The sequence below is a fragment of the Marmota monax genome, unplaced genomic scaffold, assembly GCF_021218885.2.
Source record: "Marmota monax isolate L192 unplaced genomic scaffold, Marmota_monax_Labrador192_F-V1.1 WCK01_AAM20220418_F8-fsc00015, whole genome shotgun sequence".
Lineage (NCBI taxonomy): Eukaryota > Metazoa > Chordata > Mammalia > Rodentia > Sciuridae > Marmota > Marmota monax.
This window is the reverse complement of record NW_026692194.1, coordinates 22,952,276-22,976,527: the sequence shown is the minus strand read 5'-3', so window position 1 is coordinate 22,976,527 and position 24,252 is coordinate 22,952,276. Positions and strand designations below refer to the sequence as shown.

General features: G+C 39.8%; 1 protein-coding gene across 1 annotated transcript in view; it reads right to left on the bottom strand.

The window, feature by feature from the left end:
- Thada (THADA armadillo repeat containing) overlaps positions 1–24,252 on the bottom strand; it is a 318,367-nt gene that overhangs the window by 129,322 nt on the left and 164,793 nt on the right. The window contains exon 29 of the mRNA XM_046425124.2: positions 12,202–12,370. Coding sequence (XP_046281080.2) covers positions 12,202–12,370 — 169 coding nt within the window. The remainder of the gene's footprint in view (positions 1–12,201; positions 12,371–24,252) is intronic.

Here is a 24,252-nt window from a genome sequence, read left to right as displayed (position 1 = left end):
TTCCTCTTAAATAAAGTGGTCAATGAACACTGCTTTTCAGCCTAAGAATGGTTTTGGTAATTGGACAAGTACGTGTAATACATATTTGAAAAAAATCATTAGAAAGCAAGAAACTGATACTGCATTTCAGAAACACGTTAGATATAAAAATTGCTATGTATCCTGTAACCCAAGAAGAAAGGAAAGGCATAAAGCCTACCTGCTATAAATGAACTTAAACTAACATGTAAAACCTGTCTTACTGTCTACAAGTAAAGAATTTTTAAAGGCTTAAGCAGTGAATAAGGGGAGAAAAGTCAAACAGCACATGCCAGAGATCAGTTAATTATACTGATCTCTTTGAAGATTAACAAAGGTGATGGAATTTTCTGGCACTTGTAAACTCTCCAAAGTCACAATTAAAAAACCTGTTAAATCCATTTGACATAAAAAATATCTCCAAGCAAACAATTTTAGACCCCTTTTTAGAAATATGATTCTCAGGAAGTTAATGAAAAATATTCCCTCTCACCAGAAATTTCACTTTACAGTGATTTAAAAATGTATCCCAAATAGGAAAATGACTGAGCTCCTCATGAACACAGAATTACCTATTCAATATGAGCACAGTCCAGTATTAAAACATCTGATACCTGTACACACCTAACAACTGCTCCAATCCAAGCATATCACACATATCACATTCATTAATAAGAAAAAAAAAGTGGAGGGTGAAGCAGGAAGGCAACAGTCCACCCTCATCTGGCAAAAAAAAAAAAAAAAAAAAGTGAGCATTTGTGAGGGCAAGTCCTTACCTCGATTATCAACCCAATTTACATGATGTGAAGAGGAACAGGAAATGCATACTACTGACAGCAACTAGAGGAATTCAGGTAAGACTTGATTATTTTTTCCCAAACAAATGTCTTGATCCCAAACAGAAAGATTCCATTGCAATACATGTAGTTATCCCTCTCTTTTATACAAATGAAAGCATGCTCAAAAATTATCTGACAATTTCTAAAAGTTGTATAAGGATGTGGCTTTAAAAGCCTTATTTTTTACATATCATAACATTTTTGAGAATCAAGTCACAAACTTATTACTGGCTTACTAGACATTTTCAGATATAACCCATCCAACATTTAGGAATAAAAATAAAATTAATATAATTACAATTGCCACCATGTATTTCTAGATTTATTCACTAGTTTCCTTTTTGAGGGCTAAATCTGGGAATCTGGAGAAAGCTTTGTATCAAACACAAATTTTGATGTCATGGATTAAGTTTTCAGCAGAACCTCTGTTCTTTTTTTTTTTTTTAATTTTTTTATTGTGGGTTGTTCAAAACATTACAAATTTCTTGACATATCATATTCCACACTTTGATTCAAGTGGGTTATGAACTCCCACCTTCACCCCATACACAGATTGCAGAATCACATCAGTTACACATCCATTGATTTACATATTGCCATACTAGTGTCTGTTGTGCTCCGCTGCCTTTCCCATCCTCCATCCTCCCCCCTCCCCCCTCCCCACCTCTCCCCTCCCCTCCCCACCTCTCCCCTCCCCTCCCCTCTCTCTCTCTACCCCCTCCACTGTATAACCCTGAGGGTCTCCTTCCATTACCATGCAATTTCCCTTCTCTCTCCCTTTCCCTCCCACCTCTCATCCCTGTTAAATGTTAATCTTCTTCTCCTGCTCTTCGTCCCTACTCTGATCTTAGTTACTCTCCTTATATCAAAGAATACATTTGGCATTTGTTTTTTAGGGATTGGCTAGCTTCACTTAGCATAATCTGCTCTAATGCCATCCATTTCCCTGTAAATTCTATGATTTTGTCATTTTTTAATGCAGAGTAATACTCCATTGAGAACCTCTGTTCTTAGAGGAGATTCCTCACAGCCTCTGCCCCAACCTGGGAAAGGCTCAATGAAATAGACAACAATTGCACCAGGCAACACATTGGTGTCTCAAGTACAAGAAGTGAGAAAATTCTAATTGTGTGTTACTTTCTAAAGTCCCCTAGGTAAACAGAGCCTAGAATTTTATATGCTCCTGCAGCCTGGGGAGGGCAGAACGAAATTTCAGCTACGCATTGTGCAAGTGCATCTGAGACAGGCTGGGACAGGACATGAAGCAAACTCCAAGCAGCTATGACTTGAAAAGAAAGCTCACACATTCACAGCACTTGGGTGAGGAGAGCAGCTGGGAAGGGTCGGGAGGGAGAGAGGGACAAAGGAAGAGCGTGACCTCCCTGGAGCAGGAGCACCCGCAGGAGAACTCCCTTTGTGATTTCCAGTCTAAGTTTTCTGTCTCCTCCTCTTCTTTTATTTCTTTTTTTTTTTTTAAAGAGAGAGTGAGAGAGGGAGGGAGGGAGGGAGGGAGAGAGAGAGAGAGAGAGAGAGAGAATTTTTAATATTTATTTTTTAGTTATCGGCGGACACAACATCTTTGTTTGTATGTGGTGCTGAGGATCGAACCCGGGCCGCACGCCTGCGCGCTACCGATTGAGCCACATTCCCAGCCCCTCTTCTTTTATTTCTGTAGGTAGCTCCTTGAAGCCTGTTGAGTCACACCCTGTCCCTGGGTCAGGAATGGTTTCCTTCATGACCATGGGTATGTTTTTTAAAAGACCGCATCACACCTCATCCCACAGAATGATGGAGAAGATCAATCCATGGTACCATGGAACAAAGGTTCTCAAGAGGAGGCAATTCTGCCCCACAGAGAACCTGTGGAAATATATGCAGACATTTTGTTGTTGTTGTCACAAAGCAGGGGGTGAGGCTACTACTGTCATCTAGTGGGGAGATGGTACCAAACACACAACACCCAGGGCGGGCCACCCACAACACGAAATGGCAGCAGTGCTAATGTTGAGACCCTGCCACAGAAGACATGGTGAAGAGGATGGAGATACAGTAGAGAGAAAAATAAAACTGTCACAAACAATAATATAGTTTAAAATAGGAAAAGAGTTTTGTTACTTATTTAAAACTTTCTTTAGGCCCAAATGCTCATTTTACTTTGGCCATCTAGGTTACTGCCAAGTTACCTGGCTGCCAATCCCATGGCTACCCTCTACCATAGTACTTTTAAATGGCCAATGAAATCCTTAATAACTGGAATATACTGGGTGCCCTAAATAAATCCAAGCATTATGGAACAAGCATATACATTTGGAAATCTCAAAAATGCTATACCAGTAAAAACACTGAGATATTACTTTTTGGCTGATAGATTGGAATATGCTAAAATCATACAATACATAATATTCTGTTATATTTTCACTGGATGGGTAACCACCAAAGAAATCCCATCACACACCATCAGACATTTATTTTATAGGGATTCTAGGAACTGAGAAGACTGGCAGTGCACACACGGTGTGATGCTTTATTCTGTTGTGTTTTTAAAGTACATTTTGAATTATCCTGGGTCATAAAAAGCCTCACACCAATAAGAATAAGATGGCTAAGAGGGCATGGAAAGCAAACTTTCTGAAGATGAAAAAGAAACTTGGAAAAGTGCTAGATTAATCTACTCAGAAGGATCCTGTATCTCCTACTACTTTATGAACTTCAAACTTCCCCCTTGGAATGGTAAAAGAGTCCTTTGTCCAAGACAGTGTGACAGTGTTCCTTTCCTGATTCATCAAGTTTCTGATGGGGTCTGAGGGACAGGATGTAATTCAAAACAAAACAGGTGCAAGGAATAACAATCTGATAGGCAGGAACTCTGCTCTTAAAAATTTGAGCTTATCTTGGCTCTTATGATCTTTAATATGATCTCCAGGAAGGCAAGGAATATGGTGACTCACCAGAGGAACCTCTTTCTGATGCATGCTAACACATAAAGTCAAGTGCTGAAAACTGACTTACCTACTCACACATCAAGAGAAATCCTCATATTTTGCAGTATTATTTTGGTACAACATTAATTTTCCTAAAACATTTTTGTGGCTCACAGAACCCTCCTGAACAGGAGTGAAAGTAGTGATGGTGGTGGTGGAGGCAGCAGCAGTAAGGGGTAATAACAGCAACCAGCATTTGCAGAGCATTTACTATATGATCTTGCTAAGCACAGCACAAGTATTAACTCATTCAATCATCCAACTCATGAATGGTTTTGGGTTTTTTTATATTTATTTTTTAGTTGTAGTTGGACATAATACCTTTATTTTATTTATTTTTATGTGGTGCTGAGGATGGAACCTAGCGCTTCACACCGTTGCTAGGTGAGTGCTCTACCACTGAGCCACAATCCCAGCCCCTATGAAGTTTTGTTTTCCATTTACAGAGGAAGAAGTCAAGGCACAGACATTCAGTAACTTACCCAAATGCAGCTAGCTAGTAGCAGAGATGGAATCTACACAAGATGAGCTGATTACAGAATCTGTTCCCAAAAAATGAGCTCTTTGAGCACATGCTCCCAGCTCTTAAGCACTTTTTAGTTTAGATATTGTAGACTACTTACCAATAGCCACTTTGTATGTTTTATTTAGCATATCACTTAACAGTATGAAATTTTAAAAAAGAAAAGAAAGATAATGCTAACATAGTCTTGCCCATACATGAGCATCTTTTGTATCCACTTTCATGCTATGCACCTGCTTTCATGCTATACACCCACAGTCAGGCTGTGTGGCCTGGCCTTTGTAGTCAAGCTGACCTGCACCCACCCTCTATTGCATATCCTGCTCTCTCCAACACACTCCCAAACCTGATAGACTGGTTTACTCATGGCCCCCTACAAACACTTCTTGATGTCCTTTTTTGGGGGGACAGGTACAAGGGATTGAACTCAGGGGAGCTTAACCACTGAGGCCACTCCCAGCCCTTTTTAATATATTTTTAGAGTCAGGGTCTCATTGAGTTGCTTAGATCTTTGCTGAGCTGTGGAGGCTGGCTTTGAACTCGTGATCTCCTGCCTCAGCCTCCCAAGCCCTGGTATTACAGGTGTGCGCCACCGTACCCGGCTCCTGATGTCCTCCTGGTGCTTTACTTCACACCAAGTCCCTTGTCTCGGCAACAGGATGTAGTATAAAGGTTTATCCCAGGACCTAATGTCCTCATGAAGCCTTTTCTGATCACCACAGCCCATCCTGGGCTCATTTCTTAGATGTATGATTGTGGCTGTGTGCTCAGTGTCAAGAGTTAATTTTCTATAGCAGCTCAAAAGTTTCTAGAGGGTAGAGAACATGTTATAAATTAGCTTCTCTTTGTATTCTACATGGCACCTGGTACAATATTATACACTTCATAACCAACCAGTAAATATTTGCTAAATAAAAACATAAACCACATTTACTCTACATCTCTCAGATCGAGGTAAAAGAGTTAAGATAAAGTTTATCCTGGAGAGCAGAACAAGTAATGTGGTGGCTACCTCCTTTTCTGCCTGAGCTCATCAGAACCAAGGAAGACTGATCTGACTCACAGTGACCCTAAGGGAAAGACCTTCAGAAAGGCACCAGGAATCTTGGCCCCTGGAGCACTGGGACCACTTTAGAGAGTTCTTGAGTTTTAAAAGTAATGGTGTCCTCCCTGGCCTTGTTTAGCCCTACCAGTTGGCACTTCTCTATGGTAAAGACAGTCCCCAATACACACAAGCATACCTGCTCACAGATGTCTATAACCAACCTAATTTCAGGAAAGAAGATATCTATCCTCCCAAAGTTTTCCCTTGTCTTTTGGTGGAATTTTCTCAGAATCAATCTTTTCAACAGTGACCATTCTTCTCCCTCATTTAACCTTACTATCCACCCTCTTCTTCCACTTATTCCTGAATCCTCTTACCAACTTACACCTTACACTTGTTCTTGTCCACAGCAATTGTTACTTTCTAACAGACTATATAATTTACCTATTATATTTACTATAACAAATTCTAGTGCTTTTTATTATATCATCATTACTTATTGTCTGTCTCTCTGCTGCTAAAATGTCAGCTCCAGGAGAGCAGTGATCTTGAGAGCACGGATCTACCTCTTGTTCTCTGATGTATTCCAGGTAGAATAGTCCTTGGCACATAGCTGGTGTCACCAATAACTGCTGGACAAGTGAATAAACAGATGATGTCAAATTCCACTCCACACCCTGAAGGCCCCAAGAGAGAGTTACTCTGCCCTGAGAATATTCTTTTCCTCATCCAGAGAAACAGCATAGTAGAGTGGTCAAGTGCACAAGCTCAAGGGCATCAAACAGTCCTAGGAGAAAATCTCAGCTCTACTTTCTACTGATTATCCTTGAAACTTTGGAGACATCTCACAGATCTTTCATCCTTGTTGTTCACATCAGTGACATGGGAATAGCACCCATCTTCCAGAAGAACTTCTGTAGGTGCTCAATAGTTCATACCCCATGCTGCATGGTACGCTTTCTCTCTCTCTCTCTCACTCAATAACAGGGGGAAAATATATTCTCTTCTGTCACCATTCCTTTCCCACTCAAATTCTAAAGAGTAGAAAAGTCCTGGTGAAACACTGACTGGCCGTCCCCTAGGTTCCACCCTTGCCTGATGCCCTGAGTTCCGAGCATGACAAAACAACAGGAGGGCACTGCCAGTGAACAATGACCATGCAGGACAGCCAATGCTTGGGAACTGGCAGCCAAGAGCTATCTCTAATACTCCAGGAAAGCTCCCTAAGTAACACATGCAGAATAAAAGCTTTTGGATATTTTTAAGGAAGGGATTAATTCATCTTCAAAAGTAGCATTTTAATTAAAAATGACTTTTCTGGGCTTATATCCAGTAAGGACCATATTGCCAAAAGGTAAGATTTAACAAGGTTTAGTTCTTTCTTTAATTTTTTTAAGAGCCCAGTGCTTCCCAATCCTTTTCACATCAAGACACACGCAGGAAATAATCTTTCTTGAGCACTCTGGGATAAAATGCATGAGGGTTCTCGGACTGTCTGGAGTCTCCACCCCATAGGCCACACTCAGGCTCCCCAAGAGCTAAAGAACCAACAAACACCTGGACACGTATGACAGTCCACTGCAGAGGCTCTGCCTTAGCCCATCTTGGACTGGGGACTTTCCCAGCAACTTAATATTTTTCTCCTTTCATACTAACACAAGTCTTCAAAAAGGAAGCGTGAATCTGACCACTAGTGACAAAAGCAAGCATTTCCATTAAATTATGACTCATTCCAAAGGAAAAAAGCAGTGACAAGCAAACCATTTATAACTTACGACATCAGCGTAATTTCATGCTTTTTGTTTTTGATTTTCCATTCTGAAATTATATTTTCTGGGCATAAAATAAACAACAATGGACCAAGGCCAACATCTAAGTAATCAAATGGAATCCATCAAGTAATGTTTCATTTCTGGACAGCTTGAGCATTTTATTTTGTTTCTCAATTTTTTACTTTGTTACAATGTAAGGTGTCCTCTATGGTTTCACTTTTTAAAAACAGAAATAATAATTCTTTTAAATCATACTTCATCACGAGTATGGATGCAACATTAGTAAAAAAACTTGTCTTTTTTACAAGTGTGCTTTTGTTTCCTTACTTAAGAGACTCCAGTAGAGTTTACCCTTAAGATTGCTATTCTCACTGATTTTCTGTTTTCTTCTACTGTTTGTGTCTGTAGCAGAGACTGAAGGCTAGGTAATCCAATCCCTGCTTCATGAACAGTGACTACCATACACAAGTTGGTCAAATCGTCCTTCCTTTCCTTTTATCCAGGGTTCTGCTTTTCTTTCCACAAAGGTAATACCAAGATCTTTCATTTCAATTTGCATGCTGTCTGTCGGCCTAGCACTGCTGTTCCCATATAAAGACCCTCCCTCTAGCCTCACACACAGCTACCAGGGTGTTCCAGACTGAAGCAGAAATGGCCCCAGTTTCAGTCTCCTTTTACATCTGATGCCTTGCCTGGCAGCTTTATCTTTTGCTTCTCCTTCATGTGCTCCCTGGTCACTAGTGCTCCCTTGGCTTCTAACCTGCAGCTCCCTATACTGGAAGGTAAGAGTTTCAACAGCAAGCTCCTTGTGTCTCAGCAGCACCTCGAACAGGGTAAGCATGCCCTGTCAGCCAAATGAAATTCAAATTCTATCCAGTTTCTGGTGGCCTCATCAGCTCCCACATCCAGGATCCATAATTCCTATCACTGCCCAAGTTTGAGAGATTTCATCAAGCCCTTGGGATTACAGAAGATGTGGCAGCTATGGACTTGGCTATAGCCTGTGCGACATGGGAGGATTCTGTATTTCCAGGCTAGGAGTCTTAAATCAAAGAACAAAGAGAAATGAGGACAAGAGACAAGGGGAAGGAGGACACAAAGAGTCTTTTCCCAGTTGTAACTCCTCTGAGGGTCTTTCACTTGCAACGTCCATCTCTACAGCACTGATGGACCAACTTTGTTTCCAGTGTTGAGGTGGCATATCACACTGGATTTAAGGAATCAATCAAGTGATAAAGGATAAACAAGAGCAGAGAAGTTTGCCTTTACATGGCACCCTCTCAGTCTTCTCTCCATTTCTTCTTTTAGAGAGACAGAAACAGAGGATATGATGCCTCTCGTGCTACCTTGCAGGACTTCTAAGAGGATGGATAAAATCACATATGTAAATCACTTGAAATACAGCTGCCCAAAATGTTAACTTTACTTCTCTCTCTCTCTCTCTTTTTATTTTTTTGGTACTAGGGATTCAACCCAGAAGTGCTTCACTGAGCCACCTCACCAGCCCTTTTAATTTTTTATTTTGTGACAAGGCCTCACTAAGTTGTTTAGGGCCTTGCCAAGTTGCTGAGACTGGCCTCAAACTTACGATCTCCTGCCTCAGTCTGCCTAGTCACTGGGATAACAAACATGTGCCACCATGCTTGTCTATTTTTCTTATGGTAAACTTCCCACATGCATGAGCTTTGGTCATCTGAAGTCCATCCATGGCTAATATGGACTGGTAGCCAAGTAGGCAGCATTATACTCAGCTATACAGGAAAACAGAATCTTTTCAACTCAGAATTCTCAAAGTGCAGAAATCAAGGTTCTAAGTTGGAGAGAGGAAAAAAAAAAAAGAATTCAGTTGTTTAACATGTTCTGTTAGTAAAAACTGAGAAAATGTAATACAAGCATTAGAAGAAAAGTGTAGGTTATGTTTGTACCAGCAAAAGGAAGCATGGCACTGGGAGGACTATTTAGATTAATTGAAGAAAAAGGACTCCTCTTACCCAGCATATTCAGATAAATGCAGAAGTGGGTTTTTTTCTGCTTTTCTACAAGCTATCAACTGCATGCTCCACTATGCCCACGATCACCTCTTATTGCTTAAACCATCAGAAAAATAACCAAAAGAGACAGGAAATGAGCAAACTCAAACTTTTCTATCAAATGTTACACATTTCTTTATGAAACACTAAAATGTGAATTAAATACACAAGAATCAGAATAAATCTTTCTCATGATTGTTGACCAAACTCTTTCTCAAAACAAGAGAACTTTCTGAACTCCAATATGATTTCTTGGGAGTGACAACTAACCTAGTAATAATGTCCCTGACATAAAGATTTTTGGCAATGGAAACAGACGGTTAATTCTACTTAAAAGAGAGGGCAGCCCTGCCAGTGTTATTTCCAAATGAGGTAATGTCCATGGCTCTTATCTAGCCTTTATTGAGATTTAATGTCATTTACCCCTGGCTCTTACAAACCTGCTGCATAATCTCACCTTTTCTAATGTGTGTTATTTCCATCCATTTCAATATTGCAATTATGAACCTCTGGTTTTGAAAATGATTAAGAAATGAATCCCACATGTTCTTTTCTTGCATGTCCTATAATTTGAGTCTGTCTTTCATAGTCCCAGAAATTCAGAGATCAGCACATTTCTTGTTTTCAGGGTATACTATAGAAATACTCTGAGGTTTGATATATTTATGTAAACATTTTCAAAGAAGTCAAAATGTATAATTCAAGAAAATGTTCTGTGAAAGAATTTGTTTTCTGATTACAAAATGATTTCCTGCTCTTGAAAAAACAACAATTTTATATTTACTTAGCTGGCTCTGAAGGTCCCATGGAGATGATCATTCCCTTCAGTGCCTAACATCTCTTTTCCAGGTGCAGACTGGTTTCCAAGGCAGCTACATGGGGAAGGAACACACAAGCCAAAGAAAGGAGAGAAAAGAGGCTCCCTGATTTAACCCTTTATGCTTTTCCCATAAAGAACTACAGGCTGAAATATGAAATAGCTCTTACAACACAGATGTGACACCTGAGTGGGCATGACAGAAAGACCTGGCACACACCTTTGACTTCCTTTTTTCAACAAACCTTGATACAGCCAGGAGTCTGTTTGACAAACACGAACACAATACCCAACACCCATACGGTTGGCTATTTTCTAACAAGCTCTTTATCTCACCAACATTTAGGAAAAAGGGCAACAGCCACACAACCCCAGATTAGAGGGTTTTTACCTTTCCACAGATTTTCCCATTATAAAAGACAAAGTCAACATGAGAGTAACCAAAGGCAGTCCAGAGACAGGTGACAGATCATGTTTGGTTGCTGGACAGACTGGTGAAATAGCCCAGAATGCAGGGGGGTGAGGTGGAGGGGAGACTACTAGGGGAGGAGGCCCATGCATACAACAGTGAAAGGGCAGAGAAGTCGCAACCACACTACTGACAAAGTTCATCCAAGAATAGTCCTTCAACAAAGAAAGTCTGATGGCTGATCCCCTGGACAATCTGGCCTTTCCCTCTAGCTCTGCTGCGGCACACACTTTGAAAAGCCTCTTCTGCTTTAATCTCTCATTATCGCCAGCCCCTTGTTCTCAAAGAGGCAGCAGAGTATAAGGGACCTAATTGTAGGACTGAGCAAATGGTGATCGTTGGGTCTCTGTGGCCCATCTCCACAACTCAATGATTTCCAAGAATATAAAAAAGTCCTGAGAACAATTTAAGAATCACCACCCTTGGATTTCAGTCCTGCCTAAAGGTGCAGTTCTCAGATGGGCAATGATGATTTCCCTGACTTCCTCACGACAAGTCAGGTGGCCCTGCCACAAGCTCCCCCTGCACTTAGCATTCTATACTGTGACTGCCTATTTTCTAGTCTTTTTGTCCTTGTCTCTTCTAAGCAAGGAAGTCACTGTTCTGTGACAAGGCAGTGTGGAGTGGGCATTCACTAAATACTTACTGAATATGTAAAACATTCACAGAAGACAGGTGAGAAGACAGGTCTGTTTTGCATTTTAATCTAAGTGAAATTAGTTACTAAAAATTTTAGTTTTCATATAAGACAGGCTCTTAAAATTATGATAATAATGATTATCTATATATCTTATTTGTCTTCACAAAGTCCCTATGAAGTATATGCTATCATTACCCCAATTTCAGAAAGGAAAATACAGATGGCCAGGGAGTAAAGGGTGGATCTCAGATTTAAACCCAGGTAGTCTGGCTGCAGAGTCCCATGCTGTGAGCCTCTCTACACACTGGCTTCCATGTGAGCAATGTAGACCTCAGACTTATAACTTGTATTGGGATCGCATGGTCAATCCTCAATTCTTCTCACAAACTGAACACATGATTTCAAATTTAAATAGCCCCTACCCTTGCCCTTGTGTGAGTGAACACATGGGTCATGCAACATTGCCTGTCTCCAAGACAGGGTTTAAATAGGACAGTTTCAATAAGAAGTCTATTTCTCATTCATCCGTTGTGCTTAAGTTTTTTCCAGAAGAATTCTTAACAGAAATAAATAAGCTTGCATATTTATTCAAAATAAAAAGTTTCTTCTGTAGCATAGAGAAAACAGGAAAGAAAGGTTTGATATTTCCAGGTACTATGGCTCTGTGCCACAGGGCAAACGGCAAACTCTCTCTGATGTGCATAACTGTCCCCCATGACTCTTTGGCTAGCCTGTCTCTCTCTTAAGGAATGCTCAGTTTCACCCTCAAAAAGGAGTAGTAGCTCAGAATGCTCTGAAGGAATATTTAGTGGAAAAGTATGTTGTAAAAAACAGGGTTTAATTTAATGCAAAAGATAATCTGCCAGAATCACAGTGTAACACTGTATTCATGTTTGGAATGAAAAAAGTATACCTAGAGACAGGTCATCTCTCAATAGAAATAAGTTGTACAGACAGAGTTAAAAAAAAAACCCTGTATATCAAATCTTCACCTGCTAATGGTATATGAGAAACTAATGTGCACCTTTGGGTACTCAACAGAGGTCACACAAAATAACTTTACTCACCTGGAGAAGTGCCCCATGAATATGGTTTTGCCGAAAACACTGGTCAGTGCAGTTGGGGAGTGTGGCCAACAGAGTTCGGATGGTACTAGGAATCTGGTCTAGCATAACAAACGGGACCAAGGCACGAGCTGCCATTTCACGGGAGCGGTAGATAGGCGAGTGACCACACCTGAGAAGATAAGGAAACACAAGACCATTCAGTGCTCATCTCTACATCTGTGCCTTTGTATATGCCAGTGCTGTACCTAGAACAACCCAGGAAGTGGGTTGGCTGGAGCTGCTCCTTATCCCAAATGATGTTTTTTATATCACACTTATTCCAAATGATGCTTCCTCTGTGTTTGTCTTAGTTTTATGGATGACTTTGCTTTTGTTCAACACATCTTTATCATTGTTAGCTAGGACTTGTCATAGTGGACTTCTCTCTCAAACAACCAGTCCTATGATGCTAATAACTGTGTACTTAACAAAAGCAAAGTCATATGGGGTTTAAATGTAGATAGGTTTTAGGGATAAGACAATAAACAGGTAGTAGCAAAAAATGGCTTCCTCCTCAATAATGAAAACAATATGTATTGGATACTTAGTATGAGCAAAAAGCACTCTGGTAAATGCCAATGAAAAATAAGATCACCACCAGTATTTCTGGGGAGCCCATGCTCTGGTTGGTACGATTTGAAAAGCTGACCAAAGCACAAGACAATATGGGAAAATGATAAGAAATTGTACGTTATGCCTATAGGAAGTCTGGGGAGGAAGGGTGGGAATCAGGAAAGCATGATTCAAGTAAATGAAAAGAAAACAGGACAGTTGTATAAAGCAAGGGTAGAAATGCCCATAGGTAGATGTGTCTGGCTCAAGTAGAGGCTGATGAATAACAGTGGAAGGTAGGGGCGAGCAGTGGATCAGGCCACCCTGGGAGTGCCACAAATGCCGGACCTCATGCTCTGAACTTACTGTTAAGAGGACAAGAGATGGACCGCATGTTATACATCCTTGCCTTAAATCTGGAACAACTAGTACTTTGAGATTCTACAAAGGTCACTGGAAAGACAGGTTGTCTAAGCACCATTTGACTTTGTAAAGCTCAGAACCTAAGAGGCCATAACCATTTTGCAGAAGCTGTGCACTGGAGAGCCTCCACAGACACAGAATTGATTATTTGAGAGGGGAGTACAATATGATAGGTCCTAGCTTAAGTAAGTTCTCTCGACTTTGTGATCTTTCATCCAATTTAAAAAAAAAAATTACAGAAATGTCTTAGATGCCAAGGACAAGGGTGGGAAAAATCAGAAGATGGTAGACTCTACGGGGGAAAGGGGTAGATTCTCAACTTTCTTCAAAGGAATTCTCAAGAAATTTTATTCTAAGAAGAAACTAGGAAGAAAGGAGAAAGAGGCACAGGTGGAAAACAGTTTGATTTTTTCCATGAAAGGGTAGGTGTATCAGGAAGTCCACGGGCACACAGTTTCAGGGAAGGGAAGCACCAGTCTCACATCATACCATGGGAAGACGCTGAGAGCTAAGGTTCTAGAAGGTAGCTAGAGAGTTCCCACTGGTCTTTGACTAGGTTCTGAACACACACCCATTTTCTCCTTATTTTTCCTTTAAAATGATGAAATGTTTCGTTTGTAATTGGCAAACACAGTAAAATGTTTGCTTTGGCCTATGGGGGAAGAAAACTTCATTTGACAAAGAAAAGAAAATACTCTGAAAATGCTTTGAGATTTAATTAGCAAGTGACCTCACGCAGCACAGCACAGTCATTTGTCAGAAGCTTCCCTGGCTGTCCTTCCCCACCCCGTCCCTACCCCTCCAATGCACACACTGTGTTATAGTGTGTTTTATGTTACCGAAAGGGCTCTTGTATATAAATGTTTCCTTTCAAATACAAATAACTCTGACATGGTTACAGATGTTTAGTTTCCAATTAGCAGTAACCCTACACTCAAGAATGCCCCTCCTTTTGCTCCTGACCTTTTGCAAATGATGATTTCCCAAAGGAATCTGGCATCCATACAGGAGAAAGAATGGAAAGTGGGAAAAGTGCCAGAACTTTCTGCTTTCAGATACCCTGTACTAGGGTACTCTCTAAACCCCATAACCAGGTTAAAAAGCAAAACAAAACTGCTCAAAAGATAATGTAATTGCCGAAGAAGAAAGAAGCCATTTTTTAAAGTAGTATTTAATTAAATGACATTAATTATAAAGCAATGATTAAATGTAATTTCAAACTTCCTTCTAGTACAAATTGTTTAAATGGAAGGTTAGATGATAGTTGAATTTACACATATATGTATACATAAACACTAAGCAAAAACACATTTCCAGGTTACCATTTTGCAAGCTATTGAGAGGAGGGAGCCAGAGTAGTGAGAAAATTTAGAACCTAGTGACTACCAGGATAAAAAAAAATTGGAACATCTGGGTTTTCACTCTGCTTTGGACACTGAGTTTTTTGAGTTGGCAAGTCCCAGTAACCTCTGAGTCTCAGTCCAGTTGAGAGGCGTGCAGTAATCTACATCCAGCCCTCTGATGTGCTCTCCAGGGAGCGCTCCAAGAAGGTGCTTTGGAAACACAAAGTTGTTTCGATGCACTGTGCCCATGGCTTGCCAAGTGTTAGCACACTGCTGAACTGCTGGCCTCTAGGTAGCCCCAAAGAGAGATTTAAGATCATGGGGTAATTCTACACTGTTTTAAAGAGATAAGACAATAAACTGATGACATGAAGACAAACAGGTTCTTTCTTTGGCCTCTATTAACAATGATGAGGAAGAGTTTCCAGCCTGTGTGTGTGCTGCAGTGCTGGGGGTTGAACTCAGGACCTCACACCTGCCAGGCAAGTACCACTGAGCTACATCCCTTGCCCATCTCCAGCCTTTCTGAAAAAAAGGATACCCTCCATCTCCCAGACTCCACTTCTTCTGTAAAATAAAGCAAACAAATTGAGGTCTTGAAGGTCATATCAACTTTTATCATTGTCTGAAAATCATTTCCTCAATAGCCCTGTGTGTACTCTAAGCCCGTTCTAGGCATCTACAAAGCCTACAAGACATGCAGATACTAATGCCTTTCAACTTCTAGTCTCTCACTCCAATAAATTCATTCCATGTTCGCTTTATGTATTTATTTAAGATGTGGTTTTGCTATGTTGCCCAGTTTGGCCTTGATCTTCTGGGCTCAAGTGATCCTCTTGCCTCTAGCTGAGAACACAGGCCTGTGCAACTACACCTGGCCCAATGTTCATTTTAATCACATATTTGTTATCCTGGCATTGTGTGACAAGAAAAATGATGTATTTTTAATTACAATACTTGTATTCTGCAATTGTGTAGTTCTTGGCAGTTTATGAGATGCCTGTATACCTGTAATCTCTTTACTATGCAACATTCCTGTAGGACAAGAGGGAATTAACAGGTGAAAAATAAGACAAAACTCAGGAAGGTTAGGTAGACCCCCTGCCAGGATGTGTAAGCAGCAGTGCCCAGGACAGAATTGTGATCCACGGCTCCAAGAGAGAGTTCCTTGGCTACCCCAAGCTGTTGCTCACACCTGGAAGTCAAGGAAGCATAAAAGTATCTACCAGATATAAAAACACATGCTCATGCCAGGGGCAGTGGCACTCATCTATAATCCCAGCAGCTTGGGAGGCTGAGGCAGGAGGATCCAAGTTCAAAGCCAGCCTCAGCAATCAGCAAGGGACTAAGCAACTCAGTGAGACCCTGTCTCTAAATAAAATACAAAATAGGGCTGGGGATGTGACTCAGTGGTTGAGTACCCCTGAGTTCAATCCGCCCTCCCAAACACATACACACACAAATACACACACATTCATTTACAAGTATACGGAAAATCTCCAAATAAGTTCAGTTTTTTATTAACATTTTCAGGATTATGAAAACACACTGGAGCCTAATATAAACTACGGACTTCCTCAAAAGAGAGACTTATGAACATATATATGTACACACACACACACACACACACACACACATTTTCCCATATAGTTTATCCAGGTCAAGAATCCCCAGATTCTTTGGCACACACTGGATGGCCATACAGTGTGGCAGTCAGGTGTGTGCTCTATTTCATATGATATAACAATGGAATTAGGACACTGCTCACGGGGAACCACTAGCTCAGGAGAATACATGCTGGTCACAAATCTGTGGTACCCATGGAGACACACATACTATGGAGCAGGATAACAAAGGGAAGTGGGAGGGAGAGTTGGAATGGCTTTCTGGAGGAGAGAGCACCAAGATATGTATCATCCTTCCAACCTTTGTACCTAACACTTCAGAAACCAGGCAAGTTTAGAATGCAATATTCTGAGCACAGGAGGACCATTCTGCCGAGACCATTCTAACATCCCCTTTCACAGGGCAAACAGCGGAGTACTTATAAGGTGTTTCCCCTTGTACATTCACCCTCTGAATCTGTTCTTTTCCTAAAGAATTCAAAGGTTAAGTGGCTGCAGAACACCAAAACTGTTTCTGCCCACCCAACCTATAGGGAGATCCGCTAAGTACCTAGCACATGCACACACTGGGCTAGGTTACAGAGCATCAGAGAGAAAAGTTACTGCTTAGGCCACAAGGAACCAACAGTCTAGTGGGGAAGATGGAAAAATGAAACAACAATTCTCAGGGCCAAGGTCAGCATCAACCTATCTCAAGGTGAGTTCCCCTATTTCACAGGAACCTCAGTCTTTGAAAGTCTTAGTTGGTTTCAGGCTCTAGCCAATATCCTCTTCGACTCTTCCTCACTAACATAATTATTAATGCTCCCCTGGTTCCTCCTTAATCCAAGACCCTACCTCCAGTGCTGATCTTTGATTTTTAGGCTATACTCTATACATAGTAAAGGTCCCCAAAGTTCAGATGATGATGGACAGGAGCCCCCACTTAATCAAAGTCAGCACTTTGGGAGCTGAGCTGAGTTCAAATAAGCTGTGTCTGACTACCCTCACGATACCTACTGAGGGAATTCAAGAATGCCTGACCATTACTGTTTCTCATATGGTATGGCTGCCTGGTTTTGGGAAATGGTCACCCACTGGAAACCCACAATTGGGATGACCCTTTTGCTGAAGGTAGGGTAAGACTAAGCAGCCTCCTGGTCATACTGCTCATTTTGGTTTTTGTTTGTTTTTTAAAAAAACTTTCTTCCTATATTTATTTTGTCAAGCCAACTACCATTTAATCTGTAATTCCCTGAACACTTGCAATGAATGTCCTTTCACCCTTGCATCTTTGGGAAACGTCTCATCTGAATTCTGCTAAGGAATGACCTCAGAATCAATCACTGTGCAGGTACTGCACTTGCACAGTTGGCTGTCAGAGCAGGGGAGGACTCATTACCTTTCCCACAGTATCCCTCGGGCCATCATGTCTACTAGAATGAAATGATCTTGAGAGCAGAAACAGGGTCTTCATAGACCACACAGGACAGGAGTCAAGAACATGTTCTGGAATCCAGCAGACCTAAGTTTAAATCCAAGTCCTACCAGTTACTACTGTGTGACCCTGTACAAGCAAGTAAACTTTCTAAATTCTTCATATACCACATAGGGCTGTTGTAAAGCTTAAATGAGATAAAGCATGTAAAACACAATGCCTATCAGACAGGTAATGATCGAAAAGTGGTAGCTATTATCAAATCTAGTAAGTGGAATAATGTGAAAACTTAAAACCTCCATTAACATATATACACTCTCTCTATTTTTCTCCAGTGTTCTGTCTCAACAACTGTCCAGGAAACAGCCCTGCCTGTACCAAAGAGGTTCTTCATGCTTACTACATCTACCCTTCTCCCTCCTCACCAAATGAGCTGCAACAAGGGGCAGGAAGCTGGGGTTTCTTTGGCACCTACTGACTATTCTCTGGGTTCAGGGTCCAAATCTATTTTCTGTTGATTCTGGTGATATTCCACCAGACTTCTTTTTCATGTGGTTTAAATCTTGCACTGAGAAAAGCATGTGCTTTTAAAAGCATGTGTATATACATATACATGTGTAAAAAAGAGAAATACTAAAAAAATAAGTTTGTATCTAGTGAATGTGAAAAGGCAGACATTCTCTGTGTTTTGGTACTATTAACCATGTTGTAATTCCGGGCATCCCTAAAACCATTCTCTGCATTCTTGGAGAATACAGCGATGGTCAAGGTTGCCAGATTCTCTGCTTGTCCTTCCTAGACCTATTTTCAAGTCATCAAAAGATCTACCACCACCTAACTACTTGCTCCTTTTCCTGTAACTCAAAAAAGTTGCATTTACTGTAATTGTGCACTCTGCACAGCTCATGAATTTCTTTATTTAAATATATTTCTTAGAAAAGCAGTGGGTTCAGGACTTTTCAAGTTTGATTTTCTAAAGTCCTTCATTTGGGTATTAAGGGGAAAGTAAGAACAGTAGAGAGTACTGAGCTAAAAACTGTACATCTCCAGAAGTCTGGGTGGAAAGCCTTCTAGATCTAACAAACAAAATAAAGCAAAAACTATTATGCTTTTGGGGCTGGGATTGTGGCTCAGTGGTAGAGCGCTTGCCTAGCACAAGTGGGACCCAGGTTCGATCCCCAGCACCACATAAAAATAAAGGCATTGTGTTGTGTCCATCTACACCTAAAAAAATAAATACTAAAAAACAAAACAAAACAAAAACCCTATTATGCTTTTGAGGTAGAATGTTTAGTTTAAATCCCTGGACCTACCAAGTAGCTCAAAAGTAATACTGCTCTTTAAAAATTAAGACTTTTCATCACGTTAAAACCTTTCTAAAGTATACTTTTATGGCAGTGACATTTTATGCTGACAATAATAAGCCATGATAGAATATTTTAAAACTTCAGTGCATGACCAATTGGGACAAGCTAAACAACAGCCTGGGCCTTAGCAGATGCATGATTTTGAGGCCACCTTGACTCTGGCTCTCAGTTACCAAGGCTTTTGCCCAGGCTGATCTGCCACAGAATGTAAATTCTAGGCTATGAAAATGGGAGCTGCCAGGAGCTGGGAAGTGGTTTCCATCACCTTGATATCTCTATTTTTTAAAAATTTATTTATTTATTTTAATTGGGTATATATGACAGAAGAATGCATTTTGATTCATTGTACACAATTGCAACACAACTTCACATTTCTATGGTTATACATAATGTAGCATTACACCATCCTACAAGAACTGGGCACAGCATTCAGCCACATAATGTGGCAAGGACATAAGGTCACAGAGATAATGGCTGCTAGCATTCATGCCATTCCTTTTAGTGCAAGGAAATAAAGTGAGGGAATTTTTCCATCAAAGAAAGGGAAAGGTTTACAGTGTGGTAGTTATTTTAAAAAGCTTTTGGAAGAATGTGCTTTAATTATTTAGAATTACAGCCAGGGGCTGGGGGTGTAGCTCAGGTGGTAGAGCACTTGCCTAGTATGTGCAAGGCCATGGGTTTAATCCCCACTATGGGGGCTGGGTAAAAAGCCACAAAACAGAATTACAACCAGGTATAGTGAAACATACCTGTAATCCCACCTATTCAGGAGAATTATGCAGGAGGATAGCAAATTCAAGACCAGTTGAGAGAACATAGAGAAACCTGTCTCAAGCGCAGTGGAAGAGCACTTGCTTAGTATGCCAAGGCTCTGGTTTCAACCCCCAGTACCCACCCCACACACAGAAAATCGGAATTACTAATATTCCTTCTCCTCCTTCTTCTTCCTTTTTCTTTGTGCAGAATTGGGAATTGAACCCAGGGGCACGCTACCACTGAGCTGCATCCCCAACACTTTTTGTTGTGTTGTTATTGTTGTTTTGCAGTAAGGGGGATTGAACCCAGGTGTGTCTTACCTCTGAGCTACTTCCCTGCCCCTTTTTACTTTATATTTTGAGACAAGATCTCACCAAGTAGCCCAGGTTGGCCTCGTACTTGTGAACTTCCCACCTCAATCTCCAGAGATCCTGAGATTACAGGCATGTGCCTAGCATGATGCCCCCTGTGTCAAATATTTCTTAAATAAATGAAAGGATGCATGATTTCTGTATATTAATCCCTTGTTACTCATTCTTATCAAAACAGAGATGAAGTATGAAAATTATGTTTCATTTAAATCTTTCATCATTTTTTGCCTAGACAACAACAAATGCAATTTGAAAATAAATCCAATGGTTATCATGGGGTGATACTTTCAAGTATTTTATCCCACTTTTATACTCAGATAAACCCTATACAACAAGTACACAAAATTATATAAATACATGTTGGTTTTTCACTTTAGTGGGAACATGTACAAAATGATGAGTCCAAATAAAACATAACCACAACCAAATAAAAGGCCTTGTACTGATTTCTTTCTGTCATGACTGTGGATGTGGAATCCTTTACAAGCAATTTATCCCACTAATTCCAATGGTTAGAATTCATATTTGCAGACCCCATTCACAATGAATTGACAGCCTAAATATGTTTTCTACCAATCTAATTAGTCTTTAACAAAACAAAGCCTTACAGCTTTATAAAGTACTACCTTTTAAAAGGCAAATTAGTAACAGAACTTTGAGCCAAAGGTATCCACCAAATTGTATACTTTCTTCAAAATACAGAACCCATATCATACTGGGCTAGGTTCCACAAAGGATTTGGCAATGTCCCCTGCTGTCCTCTATCATCATTGATCACTTCAGGTCAAATTACCCTTCAGTCACTTGAAATATCATATTTATTTAGAGAGAAGTTCAAAATGCCTGAAAAAAATCTTTAATATTTTTAATGACAAGCAAAGATAAACAGGTCAGAATCTTCATGGGCTTAGGAAAAAATAATAAGTCATCAGCTTTAAGGGACTATTTTGGTGAAGTGAAACCTTCTCATGAAGCAGAAACACATGGTTTCCTTTGTGTGTCTTTTAAGTGAGATTACTTTTGCAACATCCTCAAATTAAAATATTAGTATCTAACAATGCAGCCAGAGGCAAGTTACATAATGTCCTCTCATATCCCCTTCTGTAAAAGGTTATTTTAGAAGAAGTGATCTCTACAGTTTCCTTCAATAACAAGATCCTATAAATCAATGGGCATTTAAACAGTCCAGGCAGATAGCTATCTTTTTTTTATTCTCACATATCTTTATGGTCTCTCTTGACTTGTTCCATTGCTTAATCTCATAATAATATTGATGCTGATAATAAAAATTTTATGCCTAACACTAACCATACTCAATCTCCCTACAGTTGGAGCCAACATCCTCCAGTTTGGGCAATCTATGGAGTTGGAGAACAAATGACCAGTGTTTTCTACATACAGGAAAACCCTTCATTAGCTCTACTGGAATCCTGTCATTAAAGCACCCCTGACTCTTCCCATCCAAGGGCCACAACAACCCCAAGTCCTTTAATCACAGAAAACCTCCTCTCTAGAATCTAGTTAATTATTTTACCTCTACAGAGAGTTAAATTAATCTGTCCAATACCATCAGCAAAAACAATGATTGGTGCTACTGCTGGATGAGAGAAATTTGATCATTTCTTTTAATATGATTGCTCTGTAGAGATTGCAATTTGTTTTTGCTGAAGTTAATTAATGCCCCTGAATGACCTTCCTCATGTTTCGTAGCAACACTTCAAGCTAAAATCAGAAAGAATGACTTTTTAAAAACCATAAAGTACACGGAAAGTCTTGAAAAATCCCAAGAAATTGCACTTTTTTTTTTTTGGCCTGGAAAAAATAGCACAAAAGAGCAAGGGATACTAAGATGTTAGCAAGAGACCCATCCCAGGGAAGATATCTTCTCTCAAATGAAGACTTCAGTTAGGTAAACTGAGTCATACTTCTGCATGCCTACAGTATCCCAAATAGACTACAGCCAGCCCTATTTAAAATAAGTCCAAGGAAAGTTTTACATCCTCCTTTGGTTGACCCATGCCCATGTTTAGACTGCCACAGTCAAAAAGTACTTCCTTCTGTGTAAGTAGACTCCTTCTTGCTGTAATTTAATTTTGTTTTTCTGGTTCTACATGCCAGAGAAATAAATGAATCTATGCCTAAAAGACTTGGTCCCAGAATACACTTGAAATAAGAAAACAAACAACCCAGTTTAAAAAAAAAAATGGGTCAAAGCTCTGAACAGACACTTCAGCAAAGAAGATATATGGATGGCAAATAAACACACGTAAAGATGCTCAACATCCCCAGTTGTTTGGGAAGTTCAAATTAATACCCCAAGTAGACATAACTACACACTCACTAGAAAGGCTAAAATGAAAAACATCGAGCACACGAAGTGTTGGCTAGGACATGGAACAACTAGAACTCTCATACTCTGTTGGTGGGAATGTAAAATGGTACAATCACCTTGGAAAACAAATTGTTCAGTTTCTTAAAAAGTCAAGCATACACCAAACATATAGTTCACCCATTCCACTTCTGTATGTTTACTTTAGAGAAATGAAAGCATGTCTAGAATAAGACTTGTACATGAAATCTTCATAGCAACTCATTTATAATGGTCCCAAATTGGATACAACATAAATGTCTAAAATAGTTGAGTACATAAATAAACAGTTGAGTACATAAATAAATATATGGTAGATCAATATGATGGAATTCTAATTGTTGATAAAAAGGAAAAAAAATCATGGGTACGTGTAATAAATGGCTGAATCTCAAAATAATTAGGCTGAGTGAAAAAGCCAGACAAAATAGAACGTGTACTGTCTGATTTAATTTACATGAAATACAAAGAAGTGCAAATTAACTTAGAGTGACAGAACCCGGAACAGCCAATGCCAGCAATGGGGTGACTGTGTAAGGATTACAAAGGGTGAAGGATATGTTCACTATCTTGATGATGGTGATGGTTTTAGGTTGTATATAAACTTATCAAACTATACATTTTAAACATGTGCAGTTTATGTCAGACCTCACTGAAATTGTTCTTAAAGAAAATCCTATCATATCCACTAGAAAAGTTGAGGTATAATCCTATCTTGTTTTCTCTTCTCTTCCTCTAGCCCTATCTCTGGAACATCCTGTCTTCTCTCCCTCAGATTAAACAAGTCCAGCTATTTCTTTTAAACTTTTCCAACCAGAATTAACTTTTCCTTGTGCTCTCTTAAAAAATCAAATCAATAAATACTTAAGTCCTAATAATCACATAAGAACTAAAAACCAAAAATGTTTTTAGGACAATGTTCTGAAGCTTCCACATGCTCTCTTCTAGACAATCTCAGAGAGATTAAGTAACTTGCCCAAGCTCACAAAGGAAGTGAGTGAAAAAGCTGGATTCAAAGTCAGGTGCCTCTAACTCAAAAGCCTACACTAGGGGCTGGGGTTGTGGCTCAGCGGTAGAGCGCTCGCCTAGTACATGTGAGGCCCTGGGTTCGATCCTTAGCACCACACAAAAATCAATAAATAAAATAAAGGTATTATGTACAACGAAAGAAAGAAAGAAAGAAAGCCTACACTAACTATTGAAACTGATGCACTCCAATTCTAAGGCATTTTTACCATCAAAGAACTGAACAATAATACATATTAAAAGAAATTCAGCTGTATTACTTTTAAGTGTACATACAACTCAAATTATTCAACCAAGAGATGCCAAATCTGATGGACCGTCTTCAATAAACTCATCTGCATTTGGTAGTACAATTTTCCATGTGAGCTATTAAGGTAAAACAGATTTTCTCCTCTTCTTGAGTACATTAAACCAGTTTTATATATTAAATACCCCCCAAAGTTGCCTTTTCCATAGCAAAAAGGTAACTTTCAATTCAAACCAGTTTGAATAATCCCAAATTCTGAAAAAACCAAGCCAAATCAGTGACTGTCCTCACTGGATATAGTCCAAATGAATGCACAATAGAGACGGCTGTACAAAGTCCAAAGATGAAACAAAACTGAGCACACACACGTACCCTGCCACTAATTAAAAATATACTAGTGTTACAAGTATACAGTTTCAGTGGTGGTGTTATCTTTGTTCAGAAGCATGGTACATTATTGTAAAGCTGAAGCTATCTAGCATTTAATTAGGTTACTAATTATGGGGAGACTCATATT